Source organism: Pygoscelis adeliae, unplaced genomic scaffold (assembly GCF_000699105.1).
Source record: "Pygoscelis adeliae isolate BGI_AS28 unplaced genomic scaffold, ASM69910v1 Scaffold175, whole genome shotgun sequence".
Classification (NCBI taxonomy): Eukaryota; Metazoa; Chordata; class Aves; order Sphenisciformes; family Spheniscidae; genus Pygoscelis; species Pygoscelis adeliae.
In genome coordinates this window covers 5471692-5496264 of record NW_008824941.1, presented here as the reverse complement: position 1 = coordinate 5496264, position 24573 = coordinate 5471692, and the positions used below count along the sequence as shown (strand labels likewise).

Sequence of the window (24573 nt, the reverse complement as noted above, 5' to 3'; positions counted from 1 at the left end):
GAGAACAAAGGCTAGTGATTGTGAGACTTCTCCCAGCTGCTTACAGAATATCTCATCTGCCTCTTCATCCTGGTTGGGTGCTCTATAACAGATTCCCACCATGATATCTGCCTTGTTGGCCTTCCCCCTGATTCTTACCCATGAACACTCCACCCTATCGTCACCATCATTAAGCCTTAGACAACCAAAACATTCACTAACATACAGGGCTACCCCACCACGTCTCCTTCCTTGTGTATCCCTTCTGAAGAGTTTATAGCCATCCATTGCAGCACTTCTATTGTGCGAGTCATCCCACCATGTTTCCATGATGGCAACTATGTCATAGTTTTCCTGCTGCACAATAGCTTCCAGCTCCTCCTGTTTGTTGCCCATACTGCGTGCATTGGTGTAGATGCACTTCAGTTGGGCTATTGATCCCACCACCTTTTTGGTGGGAGAAGCTCTAATTCCTACGTGACCGTTCTCAGGCACTTCCGTTGTTTCTAACGCATCAATAATCCTTGTGTCTTTGCTGCTGCATGGATCTCCATCCCCTACCTCCACTGAGACAGCAGACCAAAGGACGTCCTTAGCACACTGTACCTCAAACATTGGCATGCTGCCCCCAGGCTTACCTTTAGTGAGCCTGGTTTTATCCCTTTCCCCTTCAAATCTAGTTTAAAGCTCTTTCAATGAACCCTGCTAACTCCTGTGCAAAGATCCTTTTCCCCCTTTGAGACAGGTGTACCCCATCTGTCACCAGCAGGCCTGGTGTCATGTAAACTGACCCATGGTCAAAAAACCCCAAAATTATACTGGGGACTCAAATTCCAACACCTTTTTTCCAGCAGATACTGCTTTAAAATATGTTTGATAATATATAGCACCAGTTGTTCTCGTATTGAGAAATTATTCAATTTAGAGGCTATTGATTAGAACTCTTCAAGTTGAACTAAGGTGGTGCTCTGAAGAGAAAAATGCTTCTGGCATCTACATGGCAATTTTTATTCCAGCTTCAATTCTGCATTTGTTTGCCGACCACTGCACAGCCGTGTCTTGTTGGGGCTCTGAAGGCCATTCTTTTACCAGCGTGGTGACCTAGTTGAAGAACTCTGGCATTGACTTGCTCTTGCATATGTGTTTGAGTTTTTCTGTCTCTTCAAGTACTCCGTATGTGCTGAGGTCTATCTTGACGTGCGGAGCCTTCTAAAATGTTGATGTTGGAAATCTTTATCATTTGTAGCTTAAAAAAAAAATCTTAGTCTGCACAGGTCCAGTCAGGTACTTTACAGATTTTATACATTTGTTCTGACAATTTAGTAAAACTGGAAGTAAATGAATACTCTATTGGCAACAGAATGCTTATTAGCTAGTGGATTTATATGTCTTTTAAACCATACACTGCTTTTGCTGTATATTTGTAGTATGTTGATGCTTATATGCAGCTGAAGAGTTACTTGGTAAATATTAAAGTGTTTTGTTTTGTTTAGTGACTGTCAAAGGTACACTGTGGTTGGGCACAAATCTCTTGAAATGCTTCAATAAAAAAATGTGCAGGACTTCCAAGTCTGGACTTGCAAAGACCAGACTTCAAAGAGTAAAATTTTGTCTTCAGGAGCAGCTTTGGGTTGCTATCCTTAAGTGAATATCCTTTGTTAATGCTTCTTGATTGTTCAGTGTATAGTTATGCACCAACTTGTCATGGTGATTAAATGCATTTTTGGCTTAAAAAAAAAAATATTTGAGCAGGTACTTTTGACCTAGCCACAAAAAATTACAAAGTTTGTTTATGACTTCCTAAACTTACTGATCTTTGTAGCTAAATTGAGCCAGTGCATCAAACATGAATGTACGTTAGCTGTTGAATCTAGATCTTTGTGTTACTTTCTGGGCAAACTCGGAGAAAAAAATTGCTGAAAGTGGATCTTAACATTACTTCTGACAAAGAGCTGAACAAGGGAGCTAATACCACTTTCAGACTACAGCATATTCCTTCTCCTTTCACTCTGGTTGTGTGGCTATAGGAGACCAGAAGGGAAAGTTCCTGTTCATTTGCTGTCTGTATGTCTCTGAATATGCAGCTGGATGGCGAGTTGTTCTTCATCCTGAGGACTTTGAAACTTTGCAAATATGTCTTGCTTCTTCAACTTTTCCTCTTCAAATTCCCATGCTTGCTGGAAAATCTGAATTAAAAAATGTAAAAATACTTCGGCAGCAGCTGATTAGGATGTTGGGCTGAATTCTGACATTTAGTGAATTGGGAATTAATGTCAAAATGGCATTCTGTATCAAGAGACTAATAACTGCTTTAGTTTCATGGGCACTCAGGTTTGCCAAGGTCACTGGCTTTTCCAGATTCTTTATTCCGCAAGATTTAATTCTTGTACCCTGATATGTGTTGTCTTGTTCTTGAAAGACCAAGTCATGGTAGGGGGGAAATGCCTTCTCTTCAGGCAGCAATGTCATTAGACGTCCCTGTTGGAAAGCAGTCTTATTCTAGATATCCCCCATATTACAAGGTCACCGTTAGCTATTCTTGTTCAGCCACATTATCTTGGTGAAGCTAAAGTATATCTAGATGTAGTTCTAAAAAATGCAAGTTTTGTACCTTTGACTAAAAGCTGTGCTAGGAAAGGGAGTCTTTTGTGCCAAACAATGTCACAAGTTGAATGCTGTCAGTGGAGTTCAACCAGTTTAAAGCATCTGTTCTTTTCAAGATAGTCCTGTTCTTGCTTCAGCTATTGATGCTATCAGTGATGCTTTGTCTACCATTTTTCTACTGTTTCTAATCAAAGAATGCCTTAGGCATTCACCATGTGTGGATCTCTCAATCCAGCTTCCGTTAGAAATGCAAAATTTTTCTGATGAAACATTCAGTTTTCTCCCCAAGCCTTACTGATTAACTAGATGATTCTGATATTATTGTTAGTATTCCTACCTTGTTATGTCTGCTGTGGTGTGGGTTTTTTGGTTTTTTTTTTTTTTTCAAATTTTCTCTTGCATTTCATTGAAAAAGGCCCCAAACTTGCCTTTCAAACACTGTTCTGATCCCACATTTGCATGTGCATATTCTTTAAATGAAGATTATGGCCTGGACTTTAAGTTGTAGGGTTAGCTTTTTTAGTTTTGTGCTTCTGAACATGTAGATATAAGAACCTTTTGGTTTACATTTATTACATACACGTAACAGAGCATGTTAAGGTTTCAACAGTTTTCTTAGAGTTGTTAGCAGCCGTATTAGCTGATAGCTGAAGCATCCAGCTTTGAATTTGTCTAACTTGCCATGTTGCTACCTCCTTTGTGAATCTGTTTCAGGGCCAGCATGTTTTACATGCCTTTGGCTCATCCAAGTTACCTGTCTTTGCTCTCTTGCACAGCTTGAATGCTCCATTTTCTATTCTAACCTTCCCCAATCCAACATTGTCATGGAGTTGTCGAAGTGCCGAAAAAGCAATTTAAAAGATAATATTCTTTGATGGTTTTGTTTCCTTTATGTTCTTGAACCTTTTCTGTTGTCACTGGTGAACTTCCTCATGGTAAAAATCGCTTCCTAATTAATAAAGAAATACAAAAATTCGAATAAACTAGTCCTTAAGCTAGAATAGTAAGTGCTTAAAATTAAAAGCCGTGTAGCTAAAAGAAAAAAAATCCTTTAGGTGTTTTATTTTGGAGAATGGGGTATGTAACAGACAAAGTTTGACTGTACTCAATGTTAGCCAATAGAGTTTTGTCAGTCGCTTTAAAAAAGATGTAGGCAATAAATCTGTATCCAGTTGCTTATGACTGCTTTAAGCTTCAATACAATAAATGGAGAGAATCTTAATTCCATTCTTGAATGCATGCACTAAAAAGTGCTATGATTTTTTTCAAATGACCCACAAAAGAGCATAGCCAAACGCCTTTTCTTTGTACCCTGTTGAATAGAGCGTAATGTCTTACAGTGTGTTGTCATTCTGAAGCTTACATAGCATATGCAGCAATACTGCAGGGATAAATGGACCTTGTTTATCCCATCAGAAATGTAATGGAATTGATTTTAAAAATATCTGCACCTTAACTAATTTACTAACTTGCCATTGAGTAATTCTTATAAAAGCTAGTTATTGTTTTCAATCCTGTATCATTTTATTATTTTAAGACAGATAGTGATAAAAGGAGATACTGGCAATTTTCTCTAAATGTCATGAAACACATATCTCTGGAGTAGACACTGCTGATTTAAACGCTAAAAAAATGACTTTTTCAGTGCTAACTGTCATCTCTGAATTCCCCCCTCTCCCTTCTGTGTTAATTCCTTCATGGTTTGTTCTTACCATTTCTCAAGTTGGAGGAAAAAACTCTGCTGAAATTTAGAGATAAATCCACAAACAGACTTTGGGAATTGTATCTGTAGCTCTTCCTGGAATTAAGTGCCTTTAGCACTTCTAAAACCTGAATGCAAAATGAGATGTGGAGGTATTGGTGTGCTCCTTACCTGGGACTCCTGTGGCCAGTGCCATCGCCCTTTAATATGGGCAAACTGTTGTCCATATCTGGAGATTTTAAACCCAGGTCCTGGCTTCCCCCCAGGCTGCAGACTGCTCTGTGTGGGGATATACTTTGTTCCCCTAAAAGAAGGGAAACTCTTGTGCAGGAAATGCTGTCCCAAATAAAGTTTCCGTTAGGTATTGTTCCTGAATTTTACTACTTAAAATGAGAGGCATATTTGAGCACTCAGATTTTGCTGTTTAACTACAATTTGGTGTACATTGAATAAATTTATCTGAAAGCTCTGTTTTAGTCTATTTTCTCCAGACTTCATCCCACACACAGATTAATGCTGATGAGTACATGCCTTTTCACAGGCACGAAAACATGTCTCCCAGCGTTCAACGGTAAATCCCAGTATAGGTTGCAAATCAAAATTGAAAGAGCAGTATTAACTTTTTTTGGTGCATTGCCAATAAGGGTTCTGCATCAGCATTTCATGGTCCAACATTTTCAACATTTTTTTTTGTTTGTTTTTTTCCCCCTTTTCCTCCCCTATGTGTGAAATTTCAGCAGATTGTTATGCAAAACAGTTTTGTGTCTCAGTGTGACTGGGGAGACAGCTGTTCGGCCTAATGAGGAGTGCTAGCACTACAGTATTTCTGTTGATTGAGACCCACGGAGGGAGCAGGATGTTCGAGGCCAGGCAGCGGTGTGTGGTGAGGAAGCACCACGCTGTCAGCTGGAAGTACACGCTCGGCTGCTCCCTACGACAAGATAAATGAGTTTTGCTGGGGTTTGGCGGAGGCTGAAGCTTTTCTGGAGAATAGTTGTAGCGCACCAAACTCCCTGTGGGACCCACGGTTTGAAGTGTCATAAGACTGCTTCCTCTCTGCCAGGTTTTTTTTTTTTAATGTCCTACAATACCTGTCATCTTTTTGAGTTATTAAAAACCTAATGTCTTCTAGCATTCCATTAACACGGGGGCTGATGATCTTTTATTGACACTTTTTATTAATTTAGCGGAGGGAATGTTAACCACAGTTTTAGCTGGGTTAGAACAAACTGAAGACTAGTATCAACAGAAAGTAAAACTAGCCACATGAAAATACAGGAAGAAGTCTTTTAACTTTTGTGATATGGGTGGCATTAGGGAGGCAATGCTTTTGAAAGGTTATTTGTATATTGGCTGCTCTGCCAACTTCTTTCAACACAGACTTTGCTTTGCTTTCTTCTCACCTTCCCTCTTTAGCTGGGCTGAAATCCTGTTTTAGTTTATAAGTAGGAAGTGGCCTTTCTTCTTGTTGCTGTTTTGTCTTAATTAAAAAACCCAAAACCTGAGATGAGATGCATCTGTCTCACCTTAAGAGATGTGCCAGTTTGGAATAGCAGAGGAGATAAAGCATGATCTGTAGTGCATAAGAAAACCTATGAGCACAGGACTTGCTTGTGTTTTCTTAAGTCAATAGCGTTGTACACGTTCTTGAATTTAAATGTATGTGGTTTTTTTAATATTAACTCAATATGTTCCACTTTAAAAAAACCAAAACAAAAAAACCCACGGGGTCTTTACTCAGATGACAGTCAAATGCTGATAACCCTCCCCAGAGCTCTCAAGTTTGTGAGAATGATACTGCTTTTGGCCTTTCTAGACTTGGTATTAAGTTACTTAAAACTTCTAGTCTTGCAATCTTATTTCGAAAATGAGATGTCTTTTAGAATTGAATCGAGTGTATCTATAGGTTGCCCATGAAGATTAATGTTTCATTTTTTTAAAAGCATAATATCTAGGACTGCTATGCAGTACATCCATATACTGTTTGCTTTGAAACTGACCAAAATTCTTGATCGTAAACAGCGGGTTCAGTAAAAAGAGCTTTTATATCTAGCCTTTGAATTCAAAGCTCCTTATGAAAAAGGCTGGTTTTGTAGTCACATGCACTTGCAAAGAGTGCATATCCCAGCTTGCAGTGCCTTACAGGGATGAACTGTTGGGAGGGTAGGCAGGGGACTAAGTCTACTAAACACCTTTAAAGATGTCACTGAAAACGGCCCGGCAGCCTTCCCTTTGCCTTTCTATCACTTGCCCAGTCACCAGAGAGCGCTACAGGAGAACTTCATTGCATTTTTATTTTACAAACTTTTTCTTAGTATAGTCAGTATTATCTGAATGAATAGTTAAACTGAAAGCAGTACACAAAAGGATTTTGTTTTCTTTTGAGAGTCTCTGTTTTTACAGGAGCAGAAAGGGTCGAGCTGACCTAGAGTTGGCATTCTGTTTGCATGGTGATCATTTCAGGTGTTTTCATTTGAAAGATGATAAATCTAAGAATGTGAAAACTTTATGTGGTCAGAGAAACTTAGCTATGTTTGACAATGATAAGTGATAAGGGAGAACCAATATGAGATCAAAGAAGCTGCAAAGCTGTTTAAGGTTGTGAAAAAAAGCATCCAAAATTGGAGGGTTATTTTAAGACAGTTTCACAACATATTCCAACAGTAATTGGAATAAAATGTGTGATGGGAAAACAGATCAGATCTGTGTGTTGGCAGCAGAATACTAAAATGCTGTATGTTCACTCACCTGGAGCTTTTCTGTGACTTGAATTCCTTATACTGTTGCGTACAAGGAAGTCTCCCAACATATATGCAAAGTATGGAGATTTAACAGCGAATTTTAAACTTATAAACAACACATTTGAAAATGTGTTACAGCAGTATGGAGTATTTTGCAGTATTTACTTAAGGTATTTTGCAGCTTGCATAAAGAGCTAGTGAGGAGAGAAATGCAGGTGTTGGTAAGTTAAATGGAGGTCAGGCTGGTGGAAGACAAGTTCTGTGCTAAGAACATGCCAACCCTATTCTGCAGTAATTTGACTATGTGAATGAGTTTTCTTCCCAAATGCGAAGGTGCCTGATGAAAGATATTCATCAGTTGTGGCCTTCATGTATGTGGTAACTTTTTGACTTTTGGTTCATAAAGTCCAGAAGATCAGGCGAAGACCTCTTAGTTCTTATTGTAATCATCTCCCTGGTAGCTTAGCTGCACTCTAATAATGCATTAGGAAACTTGGTATCATGAATAAAGTGGGCCTTCATCCTAATTAAAACTTAATTTGGTGTCAATTTAAATTAAGAGGCTTGCATGAACTGGTCCATTGTGACCTGGCTAGTGCTAATCTCAATCAGCAGCTTGGATAAGACATGAATTCAAATTTCTGCAGAACAACCAAAGTGACGGTAGCAACTGACAACTTAAATTAAAATTACTAAATTCTAAGAAATTGATGTGCATGACCCAAGTTACAAGATAGGTCATTAAATCAAATCTGTAGAAACAGAGTTGAGAAGTCTTCCCTAATGATTTTAGGGAGAGACAAAAATATGTTGTTAGCACATTGTGTGGGCAGAAAATAAGTGGTTTTGAGTTGAGAATTCACGCAGCACTAAAATGAAGATAGTAGTACAAAAACTTTAATTGGTTAATATGAAATGATAGGCAAAAGATTAAAAAAAAAAAATCACCTCATCATGAGAACTATTCATCTGAGCTCAGCAGTATACTGCTCTCCGAAAGTATGAAATACAAAGATAATAAAATTCCAAAATAAAATTCTCTTTATAATCTCTTCTGAAAGTAATAGTTGCACTTCCAATTGCTAGAAATATTCTTGGGAGTCTTTTTCTGGCTGCCCTTGTGCATTTATAGATATAATGGGTAAAATTTGAAGAACTGTCTGGTCATGTGTCTTACTACTACTGCTTGCCCTTTTTTTGATCTGACTCTTGGACTTTAGCTACTTGTAAAATAGGAATAGAAATCACAATTAGAAATTGTCAGATCACCGTAGATATTGCTAGTGGAGTTATACTGGAAGTTCTGTGTATGTACTACAGCGTGTTTAGGTGTGTGTACAAAATAGCTTTAGCTACATCTCAGATAAGTATTTTGGATCTCCCCAGTGTCTGTGCTGTGAATGACAAATGCCTGGGGTAGTTCTACAGAAGTCTTTTGGTGGAAAGTAAAAGAACTTGACTACTAGTCTCAAAACACTTGAGAGGAGGAATTGTACTGTATGCTACTGATTCAGTTATGGTTGTCTGATAAGCCTACTGGACATTAATACAGAACTTCAAAAGTGAATTAAGGTTTCAAGACTGGACATGTTTAGCTCATATTAGGATCAGTGGAATATGAGAGATGCCTTCAGGATGACTCTCGACTGTTGGGCTTCTTTTCTTAGCACTTGGGCCAGTCGAGCCCTGTATACCTGAAGTGATGCAGCTTCTTGTAAGAATATTTTTTATTCTAAAATACCCACTTGGAGTTTTAATATTTCAGGTTACTTTTTTTTAAAAAAAAGGCAAGTTACATATTTCAAAGGAAACACAGGAACAGAAAATAGAACTTTAAATCAGATGCTAGTTTAATAAAGAACTTTAGAGCTTGACATCTTTCTTTTTACTCCTGATTGTTTAGCACTGTGACATCTGCAGTTTTCACTGTGGGAGACAATGTTGTTTCTGGTAGTGATGACCGTACTGTAAAAGTTTGGGATTTGAAAAACATGAGGTCTCCTATTGCAACCATCCGTACAGATTCTGCAGTCAACAGGTAAGCAGATCTGAGTTACTATTTTTCTTAATTCACTGAATATACATTTAATTTTAGTCACTAAAATTAAAGTTGAGATTTATGAGATTTTGAAAAAGGTCTGAAGTGGTTTTATAAAATGCAGATATAGTCACCATTATCTTTTAGTAAATAGATCGTATCGCTTTTCTGAGATTTTTTTTTTTAATATGGGATGCAGATGTTAAAGCTGTTTGAGCATCTAGTACAATAGAAAACACCTTAATGGTTTAATACTTTTTTTCTTTTTTCACTTGTGAATTCTAATCAGGAAAAATTCAACTGTATCACTTCTCATGAGCTTAAACTTGTAATGTCAAGTTCTATTTGCTAGGCTCACTGTTTTGTACATAACCTACTTTTGTCTATTCTGTGCAGGATTAACGTGTGTGTTGGTCAAAGAATCATCGCCCTTCCACATGACAACCGACAGGTTAGATTATTTGACATGTCAGGAGTGCGATTAGCACGCCTTCCTCGCAGTAATAGACAGGTAACTGAATATTTATTGCCTTAAAGTATGTCTGTTCTTCTTTCATACAAGGTTAAAACTAGGATTTGCTCTCTCTAGTTTAAAAGCTGAACAAATGCTGAAAGACACTTGTCTATACAAATGTGCTGTTGTTAGTTATTGAAAATGACCAACATGCAAATAAGTAACGTATTTTGAATGTTTTTATTGGAATTGGAAATGATCTTTCAACTGCCTTTCATCATAATTTTTCTCCTTACTAAAGGAAACTAATGTCTGCCTTCTCTACGAAATAGAAAAAATGTTTAAGAGCATTTCAAATGTGTTTAAATGTCTTGATGTGAATCTTGTCAGAACAGTGACTCACTATGACGTTCAATTTTTTTTCTTTTTTTTCCAATTACTCAGTGTTTAATTTGTTTTATAAAGAAACATAAAAGGAAAAAAGTGGGGGTCAGTTTTGCAAGCTCACTTTATATGATTTTGTTAATTTTTTTTTTTCCCTTCAATGCTTATGCACATAAATTCTTGATATTTGGTACCAAGTACTAAACAGTCCTTGCTGCAGCCATCAAGTTTTGTGCATTTGTGGTGCTATTTGGCATGGCAGGCATCACTAATGGAGCAAATGAGACTAAGTGAAATTAATTGGATTATGCCACTTCAGTGAGCTTTTTTAGGTGGATTCAGCAGCTGTTGACAGAATTTAGGGAGGGATTTTAAGACTTGTTTAGTCTATTGTTTAGTCTTTTTCTAGTTTAGTTTCTTTTTAGTCTATTGTTTAGTCTTGATTTTTCTTTTTTTTTTTCTTTTTTCCCTCTTAATATTTAGATTCAGGCCGACACTACTGAAATCGTGGCAAATTTTTTTTTTTTTTTAAATGTTGGTCAGAATCCTCCTTGGGGCATTCTTGTTACTATTGGACTTGGACAACAGATAAGGCTTTGCTTTTCCTCAGTATGATATTCCTCCTGCTGTAGTATTATCCTTTCTGAATTATGAATGTGATGGACGCTTAATCTTGCAGGTTCATAACAAAGTAGTTGCCAGGAAGTAGTTCCATATTTTAAGATTGCTTTTATAAATAAAAACACTAAAATCAAAACTTGATTTGCTTTTGTAAATAAAATGTAATTAGATAGCAAACGTACCTTGGAAAACTCAAAAGTTTTGATGCACCTGTTTGTATGCTTCTGTCATTATGGACCCGGTGCTGCTATTAAGGAGTCTCATCATTACAAAGATCTTTATTTTGCAGATGAAAGTAACAATGACCTTTAGGATTCTCAAGTACCATTTGTAAAAACTAGTGTGAGCATTAGCAAATCTGCACTAACTTGTTGACATGGAAGCTTTCAAAATACATTGTAAGTAATACTGCTATCTCCCGAACTACAGGGCCACAGAAGAATGGTGTGCTGCTCAGCATGGAGCGAGGACCATCCAATATGTAACCTCTTCACATGTGGATTTGATCGTCAGGCTATTGGCTGGAACATCAACATCCCTGCTTTGTTACAAGAAAAATGAAATGCTGGAGGAATTTTTGCATTTTATGTTGCCATGGACTTCTACACTTTCGCAGACTTTTCTGAATACTGGTCTGCTGTCTCTGTAAAAGCTCTTCCTTAAGTGGAGACGTTAGCAAATGTTGTTCTTGTTACCACATTGTGCACAGTTTGCATGAATTGTACAGAAAATGTGATTTTTTTAAGAATTAGTTTGTCTTGTGTATGAACTTTTATATTTTGGCATCCACTGGTCAATATGTTCACTGTTGCATAGAGCACATAAATGTTCATAAGTTATTTAGCATTTAATAGATACACAGTAGGGCATTACATTTGTGACATAAATGTGAAACATGTAATTAATGTAGAGGGCGTATAGCAGTCTGTTATGTTTTTCCATGACTACATATCTGCCTTGTGTTAAAAAGAATCTGCAGGGCTAAAACTCTGAAATGAAGTGTGAATTTCACTAGTTGTATGATTGTAAACATTTTCCTGTTTGCATCTGATTTGGAATACTTTTTTTAGTGCTGCAGTATAGTGCAACTTCAGCTCCATTTTTATTCCAGTTACTGGAAAAATAGTAGATTTGAGAAGGAAAATGCAAGCAACTTGTAGTGAGTATAGACTGCCAGGTTTATTTGGAATGCTTTTTGTACTTTTTCTTTTGAAAAAGAAAAATATTCATTCTGCCCTTCTTATATAAAGTGATTCTAAAAATCTCATGGCATTTCATACTAGCAAAAGTCCAGAATATTATGATTCTAATCACTGAAATCTAGTCAAGCAAATTTTGAAGCACTTTAGTTTATAGCTATTGTTATAAACCATTTATGAAAGTTTGACTTTACCAGTGAATGTGAGCTGACCTTTGTAAGAAGGATTGCTTCTTTTTGGTGATCTGCCCAGAAAGGAAATAGGTTTTTTGGGGGTTGTTGGTTTCTTCTTTTTTTTAATATACCTACAGTGAGCATACTTTTAATTGTGTTCACTTCCCATATTTTTATTTTGAGCCAGCAATACAAAGTAAATGAGTACTACCTCAAAAAATGAATGTTGGTCAAGATACATTGAATCTCTCTGTAGCCTAGAAAAAAGCACTTTTGGTCTCTGGCTGAAGTCCTATCTCTGACATGAGGGGGAAGACAATCATACTAAATGTGATCCTTAAGATAATTAACACTTAAAGCTAATGGAGCAATACGATAAGTAAACATCATCTGTCACCTTTGTGTTCTCAGCCGTGGCAAGGGCTGCTGCAGCCTGTGTTCTGTTCCAAAAGGGAGTAATCAACATAGGTCTCCCTTCTTTCACCCAAATGGTCTTACCCTGGTTTTGCTCCTCACTGTGCTTAGCCTTTTTTGCACTGGCAGTGGGGTGTTATACCACAGCTGCTGATGTTATAAGTCAGTGCAGGTGGCAGCTGATGTCTTCGGAAGAACAAAAAGGCTGCTTCAGACAGACACTTCTTTTTAGCTTAAAGGGAGATGCTGTCCCTAACTGTCTTGACATATCACAGTGTAAGATGAAGGGTGGGGGTGAGCCAAGGATGCGCTCTTACAATGGGAATCATGGAGTTTATGGTGGGTTGGCGTAAGATAAGTATTAGGAACTTTTTATCTCATGATTATGATTTTTTGAAACTATAGCTGTGCTCATGTCCTCTACAGCACTGTTTGTAATGACATTGACAGATGTGTTGACTGGTTCTCCTGTTAACTAACATACAGTGGCATTGGAGTGCAATGGGATGGGATGATGAATGCATCATTGAGTAATTGTAGGGCAACTGGGGTCCTAGACAGTTTTGCATAGTAAAGAATAACATTAAGGAAGCTCTAGATATTTAATAGAGAATGTATGTAGTATCTTTATAGTACAGGTCATCATAGTAGCTTGATCTCTGGGGTTTTTCTGGGTGGTTTTTCTTTTTTTTTTTTTTTTTTGAGATACAGGATATATACAGAACTGTACTGAAGTAATCTTAAAATACCAAAACTAGTGAGGTTGGAGAAAGCAGCTGCAGAGTTTCAAGTCTTCTGATTACAAGGGTTAAAGGATGGTGTCAAAGTGTATTTTAACTTTTTTTTTTCCGGGGTTTTTAACTTAGGTAAAGCCATTTGATGTTGGGTTGCAGGTTTTATTCTTTAAGAAAAAAAGACTCACTTTTTCTTTTAGTTGGTAACAGAGATAACTTTACACAGGTTGATGCTGTTTAAAAAAGAGAAAAATGTCTCTCCAGGCAGTAGAAGCAGTTTCTCCAGCGTGGCCTGCATGTAGTACCTTGAGCAATGGCTATCCTTTTATTACGTGAGGTGGGGGAGAGAGGGTCACTGATTTTTTTGGTCCTGCTAAACTACATTGTCTGTTTAAGCTTCTCTAGTACATATGTAATACAGGACCACTAGACTCTACGCAGTTTAATCGTCATTGCGGCAAACTTTTTATATCACCAGAGGGACCATCCTCTGGCACCAGGAATGGGATGATTACACACTTTCACTTTGAAAAAAATCAGCCAAACAAGGTGCTAGAGCCACGTTCTTATGAGCAGGCTAATACTGTAATCAGCTTAACTATCACTTAGCTTAATTTTATATACTGTGCTGAAGGTTAAGCCGAGGCTGCCATTCCCCTTGAAGCAAATCACACGTGAGCAGTGCTAGTGTATAATACTACAGTGACTAGAACAGTCAAAGCCATGAAATCTTTTCCATGTATTTAAAGAGTGTTTTTCAGCACTGAACAATGTCCAGCATTTCATAAAATGGAGGAGAGTTGCAGTTACAGTTTCAGTATTGTTCAGAATTTCACAGAGAACGCATCACTGGGCAAAATCAAGCTTTTATGTCTTTCTCTCAAGCAATGCACATCAGTTTTCACAACGTTCGTGTATACTTTACGATCAGAAAGATCTGGAATGAAATATCTTATTTGTTGCCTAAATCTGTGAAAACCACCTTTTTGGAAAAAGAATTTATAAGTTATGTGGAACCACTTTTTATTATTCTGCTAATTTGTTTTTAGATGTAAAATGTTTTTCTTCATTATGATTCAAAATGCATTAAAACATTCAACGATTTTTTTTTTGCAAGTTGCTGTTCTTCTGTATTGCATTAAGGTTGCTATTAATCTTAGTATTTCACTTTGTTAGTAGTCAGAGGATCTTCCTATCCACCTTCCACTCTTTTCTTCCTCAAGAAGTTCGTTTCCAAGGCAGTGATGGGCACAGTTCTTCTGGAAGAAGACCAAGTCTGTCCCTGAAAGTAGGACTTCTGTAGTGCAATCGGTCATGCTACCAGTATAGTACGTAGACTGAGAAGGTGCTCAGGCCTGCATTTATACTGTCTTCTCCAGTTTTGCATGAAAAAATTTGTAATTACATTTTGTTATGCAGATTATGCAAATGTCTCCATGTGACTTCTCTCAGCACTCTATAAATGGATATTTTAAACGAAGCCTAAAACAGATTTTATGTTTAGAATACAGCAAAAGTATTGTAAAACTTCCCTGGTGGGGGATCCCCACCATCAGTTTTTCTGTAGGTTAAAATAAAGGTTGGTTGCTTGTTGCACCCATATTATTTAAAACATAAAGCTTTGCAATGTTGAAATCAGTCCTAAAAAGCTTGGTGTCATAGTAAGCCATGCCATCGAGTTTTGGATGCCTAGGCAGAGTGCTGCCTAGCCAGTACCCGAGTGCAGAACATGGCTTTATGCATACCGTATTTTCCTTCGACGTAGTTTAGGATCCCTTATTGCCACATTTTGAGTCCTCAAGAGCTAGTGTTCTGAAAACTATCGTTAATCAGTGTTGCTGGTGATATGGACCAGAAATACAAGACCAAAGTTATAAGGTGGCACAACTGACGTGAGGGCTGGATTGATACAGAATGCTAAACCCTGTTTTTTGGTCTATTTTAATCGAGGAATTTAAATCAAGTCAGGGCTTATTGCAACTGATTTAAACTTGTGATACTTGTAACCTCCTTAAATCTTCTAATGACCTAAGTTACACACCCTTTACAAAGGCCATTTCTGCTTGTATTTTGGGGGGAGGGGATTTGAAGATGAGTATGTGTTGAAGCCTAGATTTTTTTTTTTTTTAAAACCTGTGAGTAAATAGCGTGCACAAATATGTGGTTTCAGTAGGATGCGTGTGTTCTAACCTGAAGATGAGCTGCAGGAGAACCACTCTGTCATGCATTACGGTGTGCTCTTTAGACTGGCACAGAAATTTTATTTAATGCTCCATTGAGACCAAAGTATGTCACTGAAAAATTACTCAGCCTTGTGATATTTTATTTTTCAGTAGTGTTGTTACCTTTTCTAATTCCCACAGGTCATCGTTTTCAGAACATTTCAGAATTTGCAGGAGCTTACAGAGGAAATCTCGTTTAATTCAGACTGTAAATCCTGGTCAAAACATACCAGTGGCTGGGAGAGGCCTCATACTGGAGAAGTGTAGTTTTTTGCAGATGTGCTGTGGAAGCTGCTAGTCGGTGTCCTCCGAGTGAGAATATTCATTAGTACCAGGACGTGCCGTTTCTCGGTAGTGAAGAGGTGAGGGCTGGTGAGCATTTGCAGCATCTAACCCAAGTGCCTGAATTAGCAGCTTAGGCGCCTTGTGTAATTTTGGGGAGTTTCTGAAGGGTGGTTCAGTGTGCCATGTAGAAGTTAGAATTTAAGCATTCAGACTTTCTGCTAGAAAATGGAAATGGTGCAAAGTGTCCATGATGGCAGCTACAGTAGAAGGGAGTTGAAAGTAGGAAAGAAGTTCTGGCTTGAACTGTTCTGAAAATGGAAACTGTTTTTTAGTCTGGCTGGTGCCTGCTACATAGTGGAATGACAGCACTGCTAATTAATTCTGTTGCCTCATGCTACTTGAGGCCCTGTTCCCACCTGCTGATAACTGCACAGTTCTACCTGCTTCCACCAAAACTTGCCATACTTAGTATTTGCTTTAGAGTTTAATATTAATTTTGTGTGGTTCCCCTCTCCCACTTGTATTTGTCGTCTTTCTCCTCTCCCCAGGGTAGAACAAATGTAGTTATGTGTTTATTTCAGAGCACACCACCAATGAAAAGAAACCCTTGTGCACAGCTCCATGAAACGAGAACATCTAGCAGTCGTGTGCTGGGAGCAGAGGCTTGATGTTTGGAGCCGACTTTGATGTCCATGTGCTTTTTGTCTTTTTTTTTTTTTTTAATTGGTCAGATGCAAATTTTTAATAATGAAGTTTCCCGAAGGCTTTATGCATTAATGGTTTGGGGTTACTGAAGGCTAAATCAAGTCTGTGCGCCTTAACTGAGGAGAGAAGGTAGATTTGCAGTGATGCTGTAGGTGACTTAAGGCATCAGAAAGGAGCAGACAATGTTTCCAAATGCTACAGAAGAGTTACGGAGGAAGGGTCCAAACTAATGATAAGGAGTCTGTGGTGTGTGCAGGACCCAGGTGTGTGGTGACCCATCATTTGAGATCTGATTTGAGAAGGAAATGAAATCGTATGAGAAACCTAAAGAAGCAAATTTGTGATGGAAGTGTTTGGACTGCAGATGAGGAACACAAAGGAAGAATAATGAAGGGGAATGAAAAACTGGAATAAAACCGGGACAGCTGAGGGAGCCAGGTAGAACGAGAGAGCAGAGCGGTTAGGAGGAGGTGCATGTCCAGAAGATGAAACTTACTGGTCAATTGGGGATAAACTGTGCTGGGAAGCGGGAGTCTAGGGGATGCCCCTGACTTGATGAGGAGAAGGGAAAGGAGAGATGGGAACAGGGCAAGGACAGCCTGCAGAAGGAGGCGCAGCAGGGACCGAGCTGATACCGGGATGTGCTTTTGTCCAGAGCCTGGTGTGGAAACGGCTGGAAGTTAAAGATCTCCTTTGCATTTTTTAAAAGAATAGGCTTGTTGGCTTCAATGTCCTTGGTTTGGGGAAAGGCTTGCTTGCTTATATGGACCCAATTTTAATTGTATATATTGAATTCTCTATTTCAAGTGTTGTAATGGTGCGGAGATCGATCAAGTAGCTGATGCATTCACTCCTAGGTTTTATAATCTTAGTAGAGGATTACAAATGCTACATACAAACAAGCTCCATCCTACAAACTCCAGGTATGACAGCAGGGCATGTGGCTTATTAGGAATCACTCCTGGACTGGAAATCTCTTGAGTGAATGATTGATTTGGAAGAAGGAGATGCTGTTTTACATGATCCCTTGGAGAATATGTGGCCAGTCTAGAAAGTAAAGGTTCAGCATTTTAAGCTTGAGCATGACTTCAGAGCAAAATGCTCTGAACACTTGCCTTAATTCTGTTTAATTCAATTTAGTCTGAATTGAATTAAATAGGGAATTAAATAGGGAATCTCTTTAGCTAAGTCAAAATAGAGGTATCCGAATGTATAGATCACATCAGGGAGATACTGCTGTATTTTCAGTAGGGTCTTAGTTCTGGGAAAGGTGAAACCGGCCTTCAAATTTTCACTTTGTTGAGATGTCAAAATTTGACACCCTCCCTCACAAATCCAAGTAAGTAAAAAGATTATTTTTGGTGTCAGTGATCAAACTTCTGACTCCAGCTGGCCCAAATGACTTTTGGTTAAAATATACACCTAAGAATACAGACGATATCAGTCTTACACAAAGGTGGCGTTTTGTGCCTTCATCTAAACCATTACCTGATGGAAAGGAGAACAAATAACCAGCTAACTTCGTCAAGTTAATGTTCTAAACTGATGTGGGTTTAGCATTTAATACTTTTAATGAATATTTTTTCCTCTAGGTGCTTAATTTGGATAAAGGCAGAAATCTGATTTTAATTTTCTTATTAGTTTTTTAAACCTTATCTAAATCTTTGCTATGTCACAGAGATCAGCCTTGTACAGACGCAAAACTGAACCCGAGTATTTTAGTGGAACAATGTGTGGCCTCTGAGGCTGTAATTGCTGAGCATATAGTAAGGTGAGTAATCCTAACAATAAGAGTAAAATCTGACACAATACACAACAAACACCACTGAAATCAGGTTGATAGTATGATAAAAACTTGAAGTACAGGATTAAAGTATTAGGGAAAAGGGAGAGAAATGAAGGAAAACCAAAACTTTTCAGCAGCAGTTTAAGGGTAGAGGGAGTAGTGATGATATCATTATTAATTAAGATTGTTTTTCAGTGTGGATAATTGCAGGATGCTGTTTTGGCCTTTCATGTTTTATGAAGCTTGCGAAAACTGTCTCTGCCAGAAGGCTGTCAAAAAGTTGGATGCTGTTGTTGAGTAGTGCAACCTTCAGAAGTGCTGAGCTCCCATCAGCGTTCTGCGCAGTCTGGTGGCTGGTTAGTAGTTTGGAAAATCAGATTCATGGGCCTAAATATGGATCTAGAAACTTCATTTTAGGTGCCTGTTTTTGAAAACTATACCCTAATTTTGTATATACTTGATGTTGTTGCTGAATTAATGTACTGAAAAGTTCTTGGACACAGATGTATGGTTTACTGAAATAGAAGAAAACCAGAGAGATTATTTTCCCTCCCAAATTATATACAGCTACTTGGAGTTTACTGTTGGAAAACTGAAGCTATGTTGCATCAGTTCCAGATCTAGCTACTTACTGATCAGTGAATAAACACTTTCTTTCAGATGCTCATTGCTCCTCTTGCAAAAATCTTTTTACCTGTGCAGAAGTCATAGCATAAGTTTTCCATAGCAAAGGAAACTGAAGGTTTAGCTGAAGATACATTTTTTTTTTTTTGTGTGTGTGTGTATATATTTATATATAAAAAAATAAAATCCCCCACAGTTCTGCCATTATGAGCAAAAATGAGGAAATCAAACCTGAATGTATGTATGTATTTGGCTCTGACCATTCAAACTGATGCTGTATTTCTGTGAAACCGTGATGTTACAGTTAGATCTCTCCTGTGCTTAACCTGAGGACGCTACTGGATGGATGCCCATCTGCAGATGAGCTACCAAGGGGGATCTTCTGTGTCTAAAACCAAGTGTAAAAGCAGGCAGTGACAGAGAGGTGGTAAAGACTGCTGACTCCAAATGCTTTTTGACCAGAAAATACAACTTCCTTGAAGTGAGCAAGTGCACAGCATTTATTTACCTTGGTGCAGGCACAGGGTCTTGGCCTTAAATGTCAACTACTGTGTCTGAAATGGCATAAAATGAAACTTGGTTGTAACTTTTTGTGCCAGCAAGAGATGGAGCCACACGGAGATAAAGTGAAGGGCTTTGCCTTCGACAGTAACTTGGGCCAAATAGGTGCCAGGTGGCAGAAATCAGGAGGAAAGAGCCTCTTTTTACACCAGATTGGTGGAAGAAATGGGCCTCTAGGAAGTTGTCTGCAGGGCAGGTGGTGCACTGTCCCCCCCCGAGGACTTCTGTTGACCAGGAGTCCCTCTTTTTTGGGGAGAGGTATTTTTAAGAATGCCTTCAAGGATTTACACAGTCTCTTTCCTATTCAATCATAGAACCATAGAATATCTCAAGTTGGAAGGGACCCATAGGGATTATCGAGTCCAACTCTCAATACTTGGACATTATTTGCCCACGTTAAAACCTCAGCGCTGTGTGCCTAGTGCTTAGGGCTTCATGGCAGCCCTCGTAGCAAAATCTGATTTTGCAGTTAGAGAATAACTAGGCTGGAAGGGGCCCCTGTATCTACCTTTTAAACCCTGATTTTTTTCTGCTCCTTTTCTTGCTCAACTGCAACACCTCCCTTATGTTCATGCAGGTGTGTGTGTGCACTAGTATTTTTAATGATTTGATTTATTTTGTCAAACTAGTATTTTCTTTTGAAAAACATACTGGCAAGGTCTTAAAAGAAGCAGCTATAAACAGATCAACTATGAACAGTGCATTAAAGGAAAATTTAGGACCAAGAGGTAGGTAGAGCCATATTGCTGCAGAGGTCAGCTGTGGTCCACATAAAGCCAGCATTCACAAGAAAAATATTAATATCAGCGGGCAAGACCATCCAAAATCCTTAAGTTTTGCTCTGCTGAAAATAGAGACAAGTAGGTAGAGGTACTTCTGGAGAGTGATGTACAGAAAATTAGGGTTATTTAGCCCAATATCATCATTGTTATGATAATATATAGAAGCCTTAACCAGTATAAAGCCAGTAAGGGAGTACTGGGTGAAACGTCCTGCAAGCACAGCATGACAAGGGTTGCTCCCACTCCACAGCTGAAACCATTAGACAGTAAGCGGGTGCTCACAGACACACACAGATATCGGAGGTGGCTTCTTCACGTTTTTCAGGCTCCTCAGGACTTAGCAAGTTCCCTCTTTCTCCTTCCACCTGTTCACACCAGCTCTTTGCACTGCGCTAGGCTGCGTGGGAGCCGCAGGGACAGAAGAAAGTGGAGGAGAATAATGAGGGATTTGCAAAGAGTATTGGCAGCATGAGGCACGGGACAAAAGTGCTTGTTTGGAAAGGTAATGAATCTAATTGCCAGGGACTGGTCAGGGTGGGCATCCAAATGGCTGAGAGAGAGGTGGGAAGAAGCAGCTGCAAAGGGCCTTTGCAGTGAAAACAAGTACCTTGTGAAGTTGTGCAGCCTTTAAAAGAAAAAAAAACCCTCAAACTTTTGATGTTGCAGAGCTTTTAAAGAAATGCTTGATATGGTCAGAGGAGAATGACATTTGCAGCTGTATCATGTGAGACCAAAGGAAATGAGTTTGCAATAAGTTGGGATGTGACCAGAACCATCATTTTAGTTTGGCTGAACAGTGAAAGGTTGTGTTGGAAGGATGGTGTAATAAATAAATAAATAAATAAAAATCCAGAGCTAAACTCTGAATTCTGAACTAAAGGTAATGACTAAGAGCAAGGCAGAGCTTAGAGAGAAGCAGCTCTGCTCTACTTCAGCATCAGCTGAGCATTGGGAGAGATTAGGACAACAAGAATTTGGGTTAAGTAACATGTCTGGCAAGAGATGGGTTTGTGAGCCATCAGTATACAAGCTCAGCTCGTGTTTGCAAGGAGACCTATGACAGGGCCCTGTGGTGCTGCAGGAGCAGGATGTCCGACATCCTCCAGGAGCTCTGCAGGAGCAGCAGGGCTGGGGCTGGTGGCAGCGGGTGGCTGTGCAGGGGACCGGGACAAGGACTCCGAGGAAGGGCATGTCAGCCCCAGCATGAAAAGCACAGGAGAGGGTGTGAAGGTGACGGGCTTGAGTCACTAAGGTGAGCGAAGGAGTTAGAAGATGAAAAACCTGAATAAAGTCAGCATCTGTGAGAGAGAGAGGAGGAATGGGCTGTGGGACAGGGAGGGTGACATCATGTTCTTGCCAGTTTTCTTTTAGGGGAGCTGGTGTGATTCAGAGCAGTAATACCTGGGGGCAGGAACACCCGAGTATTTGAGGGGGACTCAGCTGAGGCTGTGGGTGCGAATCTCAGTTCAGGCAGATCCTGTCTGGTGTTTTCACAGGTTGAGAAATCAGGTTAATTTGAGTCTTAAAAAAAAGACCTGCTTCCCCAAACTCCTAGAAGGTTTGCCTTATAACTGAAGTTTAAGAAAGATAGGAATAATATTTTCCTTACCAAAGAGACCTCGGTTTCTATTATTGATTACAAGAAGCTTTGCCAAGAGGGTAAGCATCCATTCTAGTAATCTCTCTGAGGATAAGGTGTCCCCCGACAAGATATGGATTGTGTTTGCAGCACTGCTGTGCGTTGCCCTGAGTGCTCTAGGAACACTATGTTTAGTGTTATATATCTATAAGTATCTTATTTGTTGGGCTCTTAAGTATCCAAACACGCTCTGGTTCTTCCAAACCCCATCCCACCATGCAGTGCTGTTGGCCTCAACAAGCCTTCAGCAATCAAGTGTTTGCAAGAGTCTCATCTGCTCGTTTGAGTTTTTACCTTGAACCACCTACAACTGTATTTGAAATATAACATATTTCTGCTGTCCCACTAGAAAGCCACAACCACTGAGATGTCACTTTCCACTGTCCTCTCCCCCTCTCCAAAAAAGGGTTTTTTCCCTCCTTTCAGTGGCTTCCTGTCTCAAAGTGACTTGAGGGGGCAAACACGTGAACAAGTCCATCTCAGGCTTTTTCCTAAGCAGCTTCTGTGATGCCGCAACCAAGCTGCTCTGTCAATAGCCTTTGTATTTATTTTCCCATACTGAAGGCCAAAGATTAATTTATCTGGACGTCTGCTCCACCTTGGAACACAGCCTGGTGTTATACTTGATAACATGTAGAGCTATTTTAATCCGGCTTAATTTGATCTTGATCTTTAGTTAATATCCTTTTGATTTTTTCCTCTAACTTGTTTTCCTGAAGTTTACAAGTATAAAATCATAGGAGAAATAGTATCTAACTTCTGATCCACTTTGTTAATAAGCTGATTACAAGTATTTAAAGTTATCTCCTCTTCTCCAGATGCAACAGAACAAATGACCTCTAAACACCATTAGTCTTGCCAACAAGTTACAGAGCTCTTGCTGGAAATAAACAATGTCAAAATGCAGTTGGAGACCTTGATCCTGTGAGTTGAACCATCGTGCAAGTCCAGCTGAGCTCAGTGGAGCCCTATCAAGGCATAGATTTTCAGTCATGTAGTCCCATCAAATGTGCATTTTTTTACTCAAAGAAACTGCCAATAAACAGAGTAATTTACACAAAATATTTGGTGAGTATCATGGACTGATTTCTCTGCAAGTACAGTGGGTAGGTTGTTCCCCGAGCCGGGATTAGAGGCAGCATAGCCTAGCGCTCAGCCCAAGGATAGCAAAGGTGCTGCTGCTGACCATGCTTGCCTCCTGCCTCTCTTCCCTCATGCCTTCAGTCTTCTTTTTCTACATTGTAAGTTCTTGGACAGGGTCAGCTCCCTTATTGTGTGTTTGGATGGTGGCTGGTGAGCTGGAGCCTTCAATACAGGCACCTTGTCTCTGGGGTAGCAGGGCTGTGGGTATCTGTGCTTCCCATGGCGCAGTGAAGAGAGGGATCACTCTTGGGGGTGACATCCAGCAGTTGGTGCAAATGTGGGTCTGCCCCAATTTGGAGACGTGGGACCGGTGGCGATGGGGCATGAAGACCTGGTTGGGAACCTCCTCTGGGGACCTGTGGAGGGGCAGTTAGAAGATGAACTACAGCATGGGTTTTTTAGCACCCAAGTGCTGTGGAAGGAAGCTCCTTGCCCCAGGGGATCTGACTACCTGGGCCGGAGGGATTTGAAGTGGTGGGGCTTGTCCTTTGTTTCTTGGGTCCATGAGATGCCAGTGAATTGCCAGGCTTGCAAGTGAGCTCTGGCCATCAGAAAGCTGCAGGCGCTGGGGCAGTGTCATGTGCTCGCTGAGTGACTGGCCCTTCGCAGATGTGTTGAGAATAACTCTTGTCCAGGGCTTTACACGGCAAATGTGCTGCGTGCCAAGAGCGCTGCTATAGGGCCCACCATTTTTCCCCATAAGAGAGCCCATCTCTTCTCTATGACACTGATTTTATACCGATGTAGCTCCATTAGCAACATCAGCTTTACAGGGGGTATCTGAGAGCAGAGACAGATCCTTTTTCTTATTTGGGAAGAAAACAAGTCTTTTCTTCTTCATTAGGAATGGCTCTGCAGGGAAAAGATTGCAGTTTCCTGCCCATATGCTCCCTGGTCCTTTCAATGGAAAGATCTCATTGTTTTAAAAATGAGCAATTCTTCAGGAATCTACATACACTTAAATAGACGTTAAATGAGGAAATCTCTGACACTGCCCCTAGAGCTGCATAATTTAATAAATAATACGCAAGGCCGAATTCTTGATTTTTGGTATTTATCTTTCCATTTTTTCAATTTAACTGATTTTCAAAGGGTAAATCAGCAACAAGCTATGTAAAAATTTCGGGCAAGAATGAAAGAAACATTCTGGCTGTGCAAGGACAGCAGGTATGTGCTTGATTTGTGCCAAAAGATGGTGTTTGTGCCTGGCGGCCGCCAAACCATCTCTCCTACCCATGTAAAAGATCGTTGATGAGCCATTGGGTGGGCACGCTTGGGACCACCACCTCCAACCATGCCCTTCCTGGAGCCTCCGCCTTAGGGCCGGGGAGAGCAATTTCAGCATCCACACGAGACGTGCCCTCATCTCACAGCTCTGCTGAAGTTCTGCTCTGTTGCTAATGTACCTGCCTTATTTCAGTTCTTTTCCCAGAAATTTCGTATCACGTGCATTTATCAAAAACTCTCCCTGGGTTAGCAGAGCTGCTGGTCCCAGGTATTTCCCAGCGAGGGATGTTTGAGCACATGGCGATGTGTCGTTAGGAATAAATGCCAGCAGAGGGCACGCCAAGATATGCAGACGGGAAAAAATAAAATTACGTATGTTCGGTTTGTCTGAGGAGTTAGGCAAAACTCTGTTGGTTCATAATTCATGTGCCTGTAGGACATTGTAAGGGAATATAATTGGTCTGTCAGGGCAGTGGTGGTATTTTGCTTTGAAAAATGCTATCAACAAAATATCTTAAAATATCTATGAATGCAACATTTTAGATGTGCTGATGGA

The 24573-nt window shown here is 39.6% G+C and overlaps 1 protein-coding gene across 1 annotated transcript in view; it reads left to right on the top strand.

Moving 5' to 3' along the window:
* The window catches only part of WDR37 (WD repeat domain 37), a 41605-nt gene extending 27457 nt beyond the window's left edge, over positions 1-14148 (top strand). The window contains exons 11-13 of the mRNA XM_009325547.1: positions 8930-9064; positions 9461-9575; positions 10953-14148. Of these exons, the coding sequence (XP_009323822.1) occupies positions 8930-9064; positions 9461-9575; positions 10953-11084 (382 nt within the window). The 3' untranslated portion in view covers positions 11085-14148. The remainder of the gene's footprint in view (positions 1-8929; positions 9065-9460; positions 9576-10952) is intronic.
* The last annotated feature ends 10425 nt before the right edge of the window (positions 14149-24573 follow it).